The 12,745-nt window shown below is 55.1% G+C and overlaps 1 protein-coding gene across 1 annotated transcript in view; it reads left to right on the forward strand.

Moving 5' to 3' along the window:
* COL13A1 (collagen type XIII alpha 1 chain) overlaps positions 1-6,419 on the forward strand; it is a 78,204-nt gene extending 71,785 nt beyond the window's left edge. Inside the window, exons 34-36 of the mRNA XM_070431927.1 lie at positions 388-474; positions 4,138-4,176; positions 6,022-6,419. Of these exons, the coding sequence (XP_070288028.1) occupies positions 388-474; positions 4,138-4,176; positions 6,022-6,024 (129 nt within the window). The 3' untranslated portion in view covers positions 6,025-6,419. The remainder of the gene's footprint in view (positions 1-387; positions 475-4,137; positions 4,177-6,021) is intronic.
* The last annotated feature ends 6,326 nt before the right edge of the window (positions 6,420-12,745 follow it).

Below are 12,745 nucleotides of genomic sequence, written 5' to 3' on the forward strand. Positions count from 1 at the left end.
CCAAAATCTTTCAAAATGGACCCTCAAATAGAAGGAAGGGAGTCCCCCTGTTTACACTCTGGGCTCAATATTAGCAAAGCTGCCCACCAGTATCTTCCATTTGCATTCCCCCCCGCCCCGCCACCTCCACCTCCGAGCCCTCCTGCTCCCTGCTCCCAGGTCTCGCTCACCTCCCCTCCCCCTCCCCACCTGCCTTAGCCAAACCCTCAGGTCCTTAGAGGGGCGGCAGTGAGTACTGACCCCAAATGCTATTGGGGAGACCATCCTAATTGAGAGAAGCTATTTTCCCCTCTTTAATTTGCTCTATGTCTATCTCTAACCATAACACATGAATGATCCTAAAGTTTTGATGTTGTTTTTTCTCTTGGACTAAACTATTATTTACAGGGGGAGAGGGGGAAGAAAGGCTCTAGAGGGCCTAAAGGGGATAAGGGAGACCAAGGAGCGCCTGGATTAGATGCCCCCTGCCCGTTGGTATGTTTGCATTTATCACTTGCCTTGTTCTGGTTTTTCCCTTGAGGTTTGCAAGCTGGAAACAAAGAAGGCAAATAAACTAAGATGAGAGCCGAATGACTACACTTATGCTACCTAATCTATCTGTGCCTTTGGCTGTGGAATGCTTGCCTGCCGTTGGTGTGGCCGTAAAGCCACAGCTGCAAGTCATTCTGGCTAAATCCCTCTCCTTTGAAGCCGCACAACAATTGATGTGTGGATGTGGAGCGACCCGAGGAAAGGGATTTGGGAAAAGGCCTCAGCTCTTAACTCCAGGATGGCTGTGGAAGCCAGCATAGCATTTGTGAGCCATGCGTTTGCCTTCTTCGTTTCGTGGCCACCTGTGTAGCCAGCAGTTCACGCTGGTGGAATCCTCGCCCGATCAGGATGCAGGACCCCCGGGTTAGCGTCTCCTGAGGGCACCCTGTGCCCCCACTGGGCAAAGCAAGGCCAGACAGGTGGCCTTTAATACACAGACTCCCAATGCCCACCAGCCACCCAGCCAAAACCTGCAGACCAACATCAGTAAGCAAGCACCCCCAGGAAGCCCTCCCAAACGAGCCGGTAAGGAATGCCTCCTAGCACATCGGCCGGCCTCTCGAGTGCCTTTGCAGCCCACTTAAAGGTTCCAAAAACTCTGATGCATGGACATTGAAATTCATCTGTGTCCACTCCAAGTGAGTCTGTCAAGGGAGAGGGGGCTGCTGTCCATGCTCCAAAGCTAAAGTCTCCTGGAGGCCCAAGGAAGAGTCAAGGTTGGATTTAGGAGACGCAAATCAACTGTGGAGGTCCTGCATCCTGAGCAGGGTAGGACGGGCCTCTCGACGCCACAGGCGGAGCTGGCCAGCCTTGACCTGAATAACCATCATGGTTGGTTTTGTGAACAGGGACACCGAGGTTTTAAAGGAGAGAAAGGGGAGCCGGGGTTACCAGGGCTGGACGGACTGGATGCCCCGTGCCCATTGGTATGGCATCACCCTTCCTTGCCTGCATGGCCACTTTGGGCTTCCCCACGTGTGTGGTTCATGCCTGCATGCCTCCCACCACCCTCCACTTCCTCCTTCTCCATCCATCCAGTCTCCACTCCCCGCCTCTCCTCTCTGTAGACACCAAGGGTCACCTGCCTTGGCTGGCCCTCGGGGCTCCCGCCGCACCCACTCTTGCATGCAAAGCTTGCCAGGATGCGTTCTTGGCCTCGTCCTGCAGGCCTCACAAGCCCATCCCCTTAGTGGGGCCATCCGTGCCCACCCAGCCAGCGTGGGCTGTGCCTGATCCTCCTTCCACAACTGCTTCTAGACAAATCTGCTACCAGAGAGAAAACTAGGAGAGTGGTTCTCTGGGCAGGTTCGCAGGAACAGGGCCTTCTCTTCCTTTGCACCCCGCAGTTACTGGCTGAGCACCTGCCACAACATTTGAGACAGATGCCCAAGTCTGCCCACAGCCCCCCTGCTCCAGCATCTCACAATTTGGAGGGGCAGGTGGGCACACCTATAAACACGGGGTACACTGAGAAGGAGGCGCCCTAGCCATTCTATCCAGCTGCCCTGATGACTGCCATGGGGGGGGGGGGCGGTGTCCAGGGTCAGGATTTTAGACCCTAAAGGGCTCTTCCTTTTTGCTTAAGTCCCAAAAGACCCTCCCTGGGTTCCCCTTTCTTTTATCTGAGCTGGTTCATCAGCGAAGCGTCTGGAAGAGCGAGAAAAGGTTGAGAATGTAGTTAAGGAAGAGAAGAGGAGGCGGGGGCTAGGGGGAGCCATGTCCCAGACTAGGGCAGCAGTTCTGCTCCCAGCGGGCCCAGTCCCTCCCTAGGCAGGACCTGCTAGAGCATCCTTCCCGCTTCCTGCGGAGGAAGCAGACAGATCAAAGCTTCCAGTTCTCCTCAGCTTCCCCCGGAGGTCGGAGCCCCACACCCCACCTGGGGTCACACAGGAATTATCTTGGAACAGAAGAAGAAAATTATTTTTTAAATACGATGTGTGACCTAAGAGATGACCATAGAGCCCCTTCAAGGAGCTTTTAAGACCACCAACAAGGGTGAACAGTACGAGCACACACAGCAGCATGCCGCCTGTCCACTCTTCTCCAACCCTTGCTTGGCCCCCACGTCCCACTGGCCCGGCCTGTTGAACCTGAGCACGGCACCTTTCTCAGCTGTGGAATGTCCGTCCCTCCGATCAGCCAGGTCCTCTGCCACATCCTCCCACAGCCGCAGCCCGGCCTCCCTGCTCCTCTCACACTTGGCCCTTCTCCTCACCTGCCCCTCTGTCCCCCACCCCCACCATCCATGTGCCGATGGGATGCCACTGTGGCCAGCGGAGGCTCCTCTCCCTTCCAGAGTCCGTGTGCAGCGGCGCTCTGCGGCGGGCTGGGGAAGGGGCATGAGGTCGTCATGAACCCTGGAATGCACCACCTCCCCCTGCAGACCCTCCCACACCCAGAGGGGACAAATGAGGTCACGTTTATTTGACCCTTAATGCAAACTAGCATATTCTCCAATAACAGCCCATGTTGAGGTGTCGTGTGCATTAATTTTGCTGTGTAAGTGCAACTCACTCCCCTTTCCTCCTGGTTGCAGTCTCCTGCACGGTGTGATTATGGGTGTGGGGGCGGGGGGCGCTACTGATCTTGGGTTTTAGTACAAGATAACTAGACTTTAGGCCTCCAGGCCGGCTGGCCAGCTGCTGAACGCCAGGTGAGAGGTTTAGGCACCGTCATGGGTGGATGAAATTGGTCTGGGGCTCAGGGGGCTCTCACACCATCTCCCAGGGGCTGACCACTGCCTCTGGTCCCCTGGAATTCCTGTGTCCATCTCTTCCTCTGCCCTGGAGCCTGGAATTCTAGAATCTGGGTTTCCTTTCTAGTACACGATCTTAGCCTGGTTCAGCCTCCCACCCCCACCTTGTCTCCCAGAGGTCCCTAGATTCCCCCAGGGTGGCCAGAAAGGCAGGGCGCAAGACCCTAGAAGATGGGACACCCTGAGGCTGCCGGTGCTCCGGGGGTGCCTTCAGCAAAGGGAGCAGCAGTGCACAGTTCATCCCCATCCGGCCACTGCATCTTCTTCCCAAATTCCCTGCAAGCCCTTGTCAGTGCACGGAAGGCCCCTCAGAGCCATGTCCCTCTGTGCCCTCCTCCTTATTGCTTATCAGATGGGATCTACCTCCCTCTCCTCCGGCCACTGCTGAGAAAGAGGAGAGAATAAGAGAATGGGAGGGCTGGCAGCACCTGAGCAGGCACTTCCTGCAGCCCTGCCTTCCCCAGGCTTACGGAGGAGGAAGCAGGCTGCCCGGTGCTGAGGGACCTGCCCCTGAGCACGCAGCTCTCGGTGCAGCCAGAGCAGAGAGCAGGCGGTTCTTCCCATGGCTCTCAGGTCGCCTCTGCTCACCGACCCGCAGGCTAGGACAGCCCCTCTTGGGCTCGCACTGTAACTTCATGTGACCTGAGCCAATGGGAAGACGGATGGACTTGCTTCCTGCCTCCTCCCAAGGCCCTGACCGGGAGGAAGCAGGAATAGAAAAGAAATAGACAAGAGCAGGCAGGGGCCGGGTCCTGACCAGCTGCCACAGTGTGTGGTCCTGTTGCCCCTGTGCTGCCTGCTCGATGGGCCGTCCGGAGAGTCTGAGCCGTGTGCTTCCTTCCTCACCGCAGGGTGAAGATGGCTTACCAGTCCAGGGCTGCTGGAACAAGGTGAGTCTTCCCAGCGGCCCGCTGTGCCTGGGGCACAGGTGTCCTTGGGGCGCTGTGCTCCACAGTGTGATCCGCATGCACCTTTTCCATCCGGGCCTTTCTGCAGATGAGGCAGTAAGGTGTGAGTAGGAAAGGGGACGATCCCAAAGGCAGGGTGCCCATTGGACATCCCACGCACTGCACACACGGGGAGAACATTTAAACATGCTTTTTAAGGCACCAGCAAGCCCAGTGTATGGAATTTCCATGCAGCCACACAGATGACATCTGTGTGCTTTGTATGGTTAATGTATACAGTACCTTTTCTCCAAGGAGCTCTAGACCTTGTTTTAAAATTAGTCGTCATTAGCTATTCTCAGAGTGTTCATCTGAGGTCATTTAAGCCATACGATGACATTTATCCAGATGTAAGAAATCTAAGTTTCTTAAACTATAAATCCACATGGCTTCTATCCCTCCGCGTAGAGCCTGGCCAGCTCACCGCTCGCCCCTTCCCTTGAATGTAAGTGTCAGAGCTTCATGCTTCCACGTGAGATCTGCGGCCCAGAATTTCTAACAAGGAGCTGTCATTTATTCACACTTGCCTTGGGTTTTGCCATCATCAAAGCCATCTGACCTCAAAGGGCTGTGCCCTGGCACACAACCGTCCCACTCAGCCGCGGCCCCCGACACACAGAGCTCCCCAGCCAGGCCTGAGCCATCGGTATACTAATCCAGAAACCTAGCCTGGTCCCTGGCAAAGATAACACTGCCATGCTGTCCCCCCACAGCCTGCCTCCACCTTTCCCCCCACCAAAGACTTTTCCTTGTAACCCCCAGCATGGCCCAGAGTTTGTGCTTAGCTAAACCGGTCCTGTTCCCATGGCAGCAGGATCATACCGACAATGAGCTAAATATGCTCCTCTATGCTGAATGCCCAAACCTCATTCGTTCATGGCATTGGGTAAAAGTGGTGAAACCAAGACCCCAGGCCCTTGGTGAAGCACCTACTTGCCCAGGTACCTAAAGCACCCTCACCAAGGAGAGAAAAGCTCAGCACCCCAGGCCGATGCCTCCCCAAGAATCTGTCCCTCCGGCTGTGCATCCTCGTCCGGCGAGTCCCCCTAGACCAGTGATGGCGAACCTTTTGAGCTCGGCGTGTTGGCATTTTTGAAAAACCCTAACTTAACTCTGGTGCCGTGTCACATATAGAAATTTTTTGATATTTGCAACCATAGTAAAACAAAGACTTATATTTTCGATATTTATTTTATATATTTAAATGCCATTTAACAAAGAAAAATCAACCAAAAAAATGAGTTCGCATGTCACCTCTGACACGCATGTCATAGGTTCGCCATCACTGCCCTAGACCTAGTCACAGCTCCACAGAAGCAGGTAAGAGATGTGTTGAGTGAGACCCCTTTCCCCCGAAGAGTAAGAATTTCTCCTTCAAGGTTGCTGCTGATGGTTCGGGAACAGAGATGGTTGTGCTTTGCAGGCGACGAACAGCCTCTATCTAGAGCTACCGTTGTCTTGGAAGAGCAGCTAGAGAGCCTCCTGTCTGTTGGTTCATATCATAACTCCAGTCTGGGATGGTCAGGAATTCAACTGCCCAGCCTCCAGAGGCAGCATAGACAGAAAGTGCCCTCTAGTGGCCAGGAAGGGGAGGGACTGGAAGGCGAAAGCGGGTTCCCACCCTCAGGGTGCAGATGGTCAGAACCAGGGTTTTCAACCCCCATTGCCCATCCAGAACGCCCATCCCACCCAGGACAAAGTCTGCCTCCTTTCACACACGGGAGATGAACACCCAGAGACCCACTGGCACTAACTCTACGTTGTTCTGTGTTTGTTTTTGTTTTGCAGTGATGCCTCTAACCTGGAATTGGCCTGTGTGTGTGTCTGTACATAGAATATTTATTTTTATACAGTTTTTACTTTTGGAAAGTGCCCGAAGTATGATGCATCTTACAGATTATTAAAAAAAAATAAGTAAAAACCTGCATATTTTGTACAGAAAATACCAACCTCCCCTCTTTTGTTTACAAGATGTTTTGTACAAAAGTCTATGACTCTAATACACTTTCTGTTTCTGAGACGGTCACATGTTTGCATGATATTTGTGCACACTTATTAAGTATGGAAACTTAATAAACTACTGTGTTCTGCTGCCAAAGGGAGCCAACCAGCACGAAGGTGCTGGCTAGCCCATGTGTGAACCCACACAAACATGAAGGTCCGTGGTGTCTGCCAAGCCAGGTGTGTCTAAGTGCCTTTTAAACTCTTATGGATTTTCATTATTAAAAAAAAAGAAACATAGCAGTTCATGATCCTGGTTAGTCATTAAACTAAATACCTTACTTCTTGTGAAAGCAGAAGGTCCCAGAAGCAGGGTTCCCGGAAGTGTACTGTTCTGAGATGTGAAGTCCGACAGGAGGGAGGGGCCTCCGTTCAGCAATGTCCACTGTAACGTGTTCCAAGTTCGTGACGGTGTCATTCGAGCACTTAGGGTTCAGTTGTGACGAATGCACCCCCCGCTCCCCCACAGCCCCCAGACTTACTTACAAAGGGCTATTTGCTACTTTTGTTTGTGGTAGTTTTCTGTTTTTCTTCCTTGGAGCGTGTGACTAGCGTCAGCTATTGCTGGTGGTGGCCGTGAGTTGATACAGATCTGCAAGGTCCACCCACAACCAGCGGTTGAAAGGTTTGCCTCCGCTGCCATTCACTCCAACAAAGAACAGGCAGAAAAGAGTCAGGAATCTGGGCCAGACTGGGTCCATCTAAAGTTGCTTTTGTTTTTTAAGAAACAGAGTTTTACTGCTGCCTCTTCATAGCACCTTGCTTAGTAGAGGTCTCGGGAAACCTATCGTAGAGACAAAAGAATCAACCGGTGCAGCACACAAGTTTATTGCCAGACGCTTTGCAACATAAACTGGGGTTTCTACAGGTCTTGACAATAACAAACTACTTGAGTAGTTTAAACACCCTCTCATTTTGCTTCCATTTTCACTTTTCTTTCTATATCCTCTCCTTGTAGAGGGTACACAGGCAAACTTAAACTCACACCTGCCACACACAGTCGCAGGATTGCTACATGGTGGGCTTCACGTGCTGAGACCCTGCCACGCTGCTGGTGAGGTCTCACTCACAAACGCTCGTGTCAAAGCTGCCCAAGGCCGGGGACTGTCCCAGCTTTCTCACTCTGAATGTCCACTCGGATGTAGACAGCTTCCTCCTCTGAGTCCTGGCTTCCTCGTTTGAGAAGTGGAGCACTTGAACGAGAGCTGACCTCCATGGCCACTGAATGGAGCTCATCTGCCCCTCCCCACGTGACAGGGCAGGAGGGAGGGACCCAGGCCCACGCCACCAGCTGGCACAGGTGCTTTCCTACCGAGGGAGAGTGCCGGGGGCAGCGCTTTCCCGGTAACACTGACCAGCTCCTATGGCCCCGTCCGGGCCAGCCTCGCCACTCGTCACAGCCAAGTACTTTCAGGGACTGAGGAAATATTTTAGTTCTCATTTCTTTTAAGAAGAGAAAATTAATATGTAATCATGAACCCAGGCAGGGTTTGATTCACCTTCCAATCAGAGCAGTCATAAAATATAATTTATTTTCTATTTTACGGAGGGAGCAGCCCACTGAGGCCCTGCCTCGTCCTCAGCTCCGTGAGCTGAGCTCTCTGCCTTGAAGTGCTCTCCTCACCGCTTTCTCTGCTTCCTCATCCCGTCTGAGATCCTGAGGATCTGGCTGTGCTAGACCCCCTGCCTCATTCCCTTTCAGTCCTGGTCAGTCCTGGTCGGAACCCACTGATGATCCCAGCATTCACTGGGAAGCTTCCGACGCTGGGATTCTGTTAGCTGAATCCCCTTTGGGCCAACAGAAGCCTCTAGCTGTGCTTCAGTCCCACCGTTGTTCATTTGCTTATTACCCTCAGCTAATACGGCGAGGGTTTGAAGTCCCTCACAATAATCTATAATAATAAAAGCATAATATGCTAATTAGATCAGACAGCCGAATGACCTTCCAGACATCATTCCGGATGTCCTTCCAGATGAAGCCACCATGGCGGGGGCGAGGCAGAGGCGGTTAGGGGTAATCAGGCAGGCAGACCAGTGGTTAGGAGCAATCAGGCAGGCAGGCAGAGGCTAGGGGTCCCAGATTGTGAGAGGGATGTCCAACTGCTGGTTTAGGCCTAATCCGTAGGGATTCCTGCAGGATCCGACCTAAACCAGCAGCCGGACATCCCCTGAGGGGTCCAGGATTGCAAGAGGGTGCAGGCCGAGCTGAGGGAAACCCCTCCCCCCATGCACAAATTTCGTGCACCGGGCCTTTAGTATAGTTAATAAAATCTAAATGTGTGCAAAGAAAAGTTGAAAATTCAGATTCAGGGAAAGTAAGTACAGAGGAAGTGGCAGGGAACTCCAAATAGGTGGGGGGGGGGGGGGGGGGGCGTGGAGAGGCCCTCAGCACATTCCACTGCAGGCTGCCTGGTGCTCAGAGAAAAAAGAAATTTGCTTGGTTTCAGTGCCCATGCTGCCCTCCACAGGGGGGTGGCAGTACACAGGTTTGCCCCCCTCCCCAACCCTCCCCCCTGTGTACATAAGCTCCTTGTCTCCCCAAGTAGCCTGGTGCTTCCTCTGCCAAGACCTCCCTCCCATCACAGGCTGCGAGCTGCACACCCCCAGCCCCACCCTCCTGACTCCAGGGACCCCTGGGCCTCTCCACTTGGACCTTAACTCCACTCTGCATCAAAAGTGGTTCGGGGAGATTAGACATAGGGAAGCAAGTGGCAGGAAGCTGGCGGAGTAGCTGGGGATCAAACTCACACCAGCAGCCCAGTGGACAAGGGACAACCAGGTGCTGGGAGGACGTGCAGGTGCAGACCGGAGGGAAGGATCAGGGAAGGGCCGCTCAGGGTTGCGGGGCAGAGAGGGCTCACGGAGGTAAAGACACTCGGGCCCTTCTGGGGACCTGCAGCCCCTCCTGTTGAGACCTGCCAGCCCAGGGAGAAAGCCGAGAACCCAGCCCTGCCCCAGGGGCCAAATTACCCCCCGACTGGTGACGTCTGGAAGGCCCTGGCCCTCTGTGCTGGAAGGCCCTGGCCCTGAGAGCCGCTGCGTCCTCTGGCTCCCTCCATGGCCCGCGCTCTGTGCTCTGGCGCAGGGGACGTGCTGCCCAGCACTCTACCTGAAGACGTGCATACACCTGGCTTGACAAAGACTGAGCCAGTGCCCCGAGGGTGACAGTGGCTCTCACCAACTTGTGCCTCTGTAGTCATGTGAGCCAGAGGAAGCTACATACACACACACACACGCACGCGCATACACACACACATACACACACGCATACACATACACACACACACACACGCATACCATGCGCCGGCTCAGCCCCCTGCGTTTCCTCCCTGCCCGGCCCACGCTGGCCTCCCTTTGCGGGCTCTGCCTTCACCGGGCAGAAGGTAATGCCACGGACACGAGGAGAGTTGAGTTAGTCCACGAAAAAGGTGGGCACTGGCCAGCGAGCTGGAGGCTCAGCTCTAGTCCTTTCTCCACTGCCCGGAGCAGGCAACTTACTCCAGGTGTCAGTTGTCCTGCATGTCCAGTGAGGACGCTGTCTTGCGTGACCTCTGACTCCCTGAAACCTTCAGACTCCACTGACCACTCAGCTCCTGGTAGCATTCCGGCCCCTCCCCTAGAGCTCCTGGCTGTGATGCTGTTATGCATGGAGTTGGCATTGCAAACCTGTGTGGCATGCGTGTGCTTCCTAACTCTAACCAGCAGCATCCCCGGGGGCCCTGGCCACACAGGAGGTGACAGGTCAGAGCCCCCAGGGCAGGCCCGTGGCAGAGGGTGCCTCTCACATTGGTGTCCGGCTGCCAAATTCATCAGAGACTGAGCTCCACTGCAGGTCTAACCACCAGACTGGCAGGGGGTCCCCAACCTCCTATCAAGGTCAGGGCCACTGTGCTGCCATGGCCCGTTCACCAGCCTCCCTCATCTCAGGCTCTCTGCACCCCTCCATCGCCACCTCACACTCCACGGTTGGCCTCACCCCTGCCCTGCACCGGGACACATTCTCAGGCACTTGAGACGTGGAGCACATGAGACTCCACAGCCCTGAAAAGGAGAGGAGGACAGGCCGCTGGTGCGTGGATCGGAAAGGAGGAGCCGCGCACGGAGATGGAGAGCAGAGAAGGCAGGCAGGGGCAGGGAACCGCCGCTCATTTCTCCAAGGAGAATTCTGGAGCGTGGAGCTCCCTGGAATCAGCAGGCTCCTTGCTCGCTCGGTGGAGGGAGGCGCAGGAGGGCCAGGGAGGGGAGCTGGGCCTTCTACACTGAGCAGGCTTCTCCGCACAAAGGGACCCTCTGGCTCCCAGAAGAGCTCGGCCCCTGGAGAATAGCCCAAGTCTGTTGACATAGAAGCAGAACTGAGCTGGGGACAAGGCTTCAGCACTGACTGGGCCTTCCCTGAGGGGCTGCCAGGTCCACTCACTGGCCTTACCGGCCTCCTCTGCTTCCCCATCCTCCACGCCTGTGCCATGCTGGGCCTTGGCCTGGGATGCCCTTCCTTCTCGCCTGTCAAAATGCTACCCTCCTTTCAAGGCCCCGTGAGACACCACAGCTCCAGGGAGACTTTTCTGGACTCCTCGGTTGGATGAGTTCCCTCCTTGGAACAACCAGGAACTCTGTGTTCTTTGCTTCCTCCGCAGTCCCTTCGAATGGGAAAGCTGGCTTCTGTGTTAGACAGTGAGCTTGTAGAGGGAGGCTTACAATGGACCTAGGCTCCCAATGGACCTAGGTCTGGTCTCCCCCATCCCATGGTCCGGGCTCATAAACATCTACGACCTGCTGAATTATCGACCTACTTTACTGAGCAACTACTAGGTGCAGGCAGTGGGGAGGGGAGGATGAGGCTACTAAGGCACAGGAGCTGACTGGGATGCCCAGCAGGGTGAGGACTATGTACTAGGTGCTTCACGAGGACACTGGCAGCCAGCATGGCCGGAATGAAGAGAACACAGCACGGCCAGAGCGAAGAGCGAGCCCAGTGGGCCCAGCAGGGATTACAGAGCAGAGGGAGGAGCTGGCTGACACACAGGCAATCCCCTCCTTTGCCTCATGCTCCTCTGATAGCATCTTCCAGGGAGCATGATCCTGGGCCAGGGGATGATCCTGGAATCAGGGGACGGCAAATGGAATTGTGTTGGAAGAAAGTGGGCAGAGAGGGCAGGTCCAAATTAGGGGGGAGGGAGGTGCTGGACTTATGCCAAGGTCAGCCGATTCTGTGGGATCACCCGGCCCAGGCGGCACCCCCATGGGCCAATCACCCACGGGGTTCTGTCTGAAACATTCCCTTCTTTATACTCCCTCAAGGGCCAGAGTCCATGGTTAGTTGCCAAGAAGTGAAGCCAGCCCGCCCAGAGCCTTGGGGAAGCACCTTTCCCTGGAGGAGTGAGAAGACGGAGCTGCTCATGGACAGAGGATCGCCAGCCGAACCTTTCCCGGGGGCCTGGCTCGAGGGGGTGACCAGAGGGTGGCCTCAGGAGAACATGGCCGTCTGCCCTCTCCAAGAGCCAGAGCCCAGCCCGAAGAGCAAGGCTTGCACCCCTGTCTCCCCAGCTGTCTGCTGGGGCTTCTGCCGCGCCCACCGCTGGGCCCTTTGCTGCTGCTGCCGTCTCAGGGCTCTGGGGTGCCCATTCCTCGTGGAGAATTGCATTTCTTTGAGCAACCTCTCTGACGAAGGAGCTGCCAGGTCCTGACCTTGGGCAGTCTCCTCAGGAGGCGGGGCCGGAGGCCGGCCACCTCTCCCAACTCCTTCTCAACAGATTTCCTTTAACTCCCTTTGGTGCTGCCTCCGTTGACCCTTTGACTCCCTGGGCTTTTCAAATGTCATAAGCTGATGAGCGTACCAAGCTAGTAAAGCAGAGAACATCCGTCTTCAAGAGGAAGACACACGTTCTTTCCTGGGTTGGAACCCTGGCCTGGTCCTCAGAGCCAAGGGCCTCATGCGTCCAGTCTGGTGCCCTGAGATGCCCCAGCCAGGACTGAGCTGACACCGATGGAGAGGCAGCAATCTACATTCAGTATCTTCAAGAGGATCTTGAATAAACCATCTGCCGTTAGCAAGATTGTCAAAGGGACAGTGCCTGGAAATTAGCCACCCACTGCCTTCCTTCTCCCGTGGCCACCACGGGCAGACCACCCTGCTGCCCACTTCTTCCGTAGGGCGGCCGTGTTCTCTTGTTCAGTCCAGGACACTTTGCAAGTGAAGGAGGCACTAATCATTATGCCCTGGCAACAGAAGTCAACCTGGCAAACCAGGAGGTAGGGTCACACTAACCGTGACCCAACACACCAGCCCTCCCCCAGCCCCCAGGCCAAGCCCCAGCAATGACTCCTGGCTCCCTAGAGCTACAACCTGTTTACCGAGAGCCTGAGAAGTCAGGGGCCAGGTGCATATTGTTGGGGAACAAAGATAAACACCCCCCTGTTCTCACCTCCAGTCTCATCTGGTGGGGAGTTAAGATCAGAACTCAAATGACACCTGCATGGAAAGGGAAGGGGGACAGAGGAGGTGGGAACAAGG

This window comes from Myotis yumanensis, unplaced genomic scaffold, assembly GCF_028538775.1.
Source record: "Myotis yumanensis isolate MYYU_CA2020_CCGP unplaced genomic scaffold, mMyoYum1.0.hap1 SCAF_13, whole genome shotgun sequence".
Classification (NCBI taxonomy): Eukaryota; Metazoa; Chordata; class Mammalia; order Chiroptera; family Vespertilionidae; genus Myotis; species Myotis yumanensis.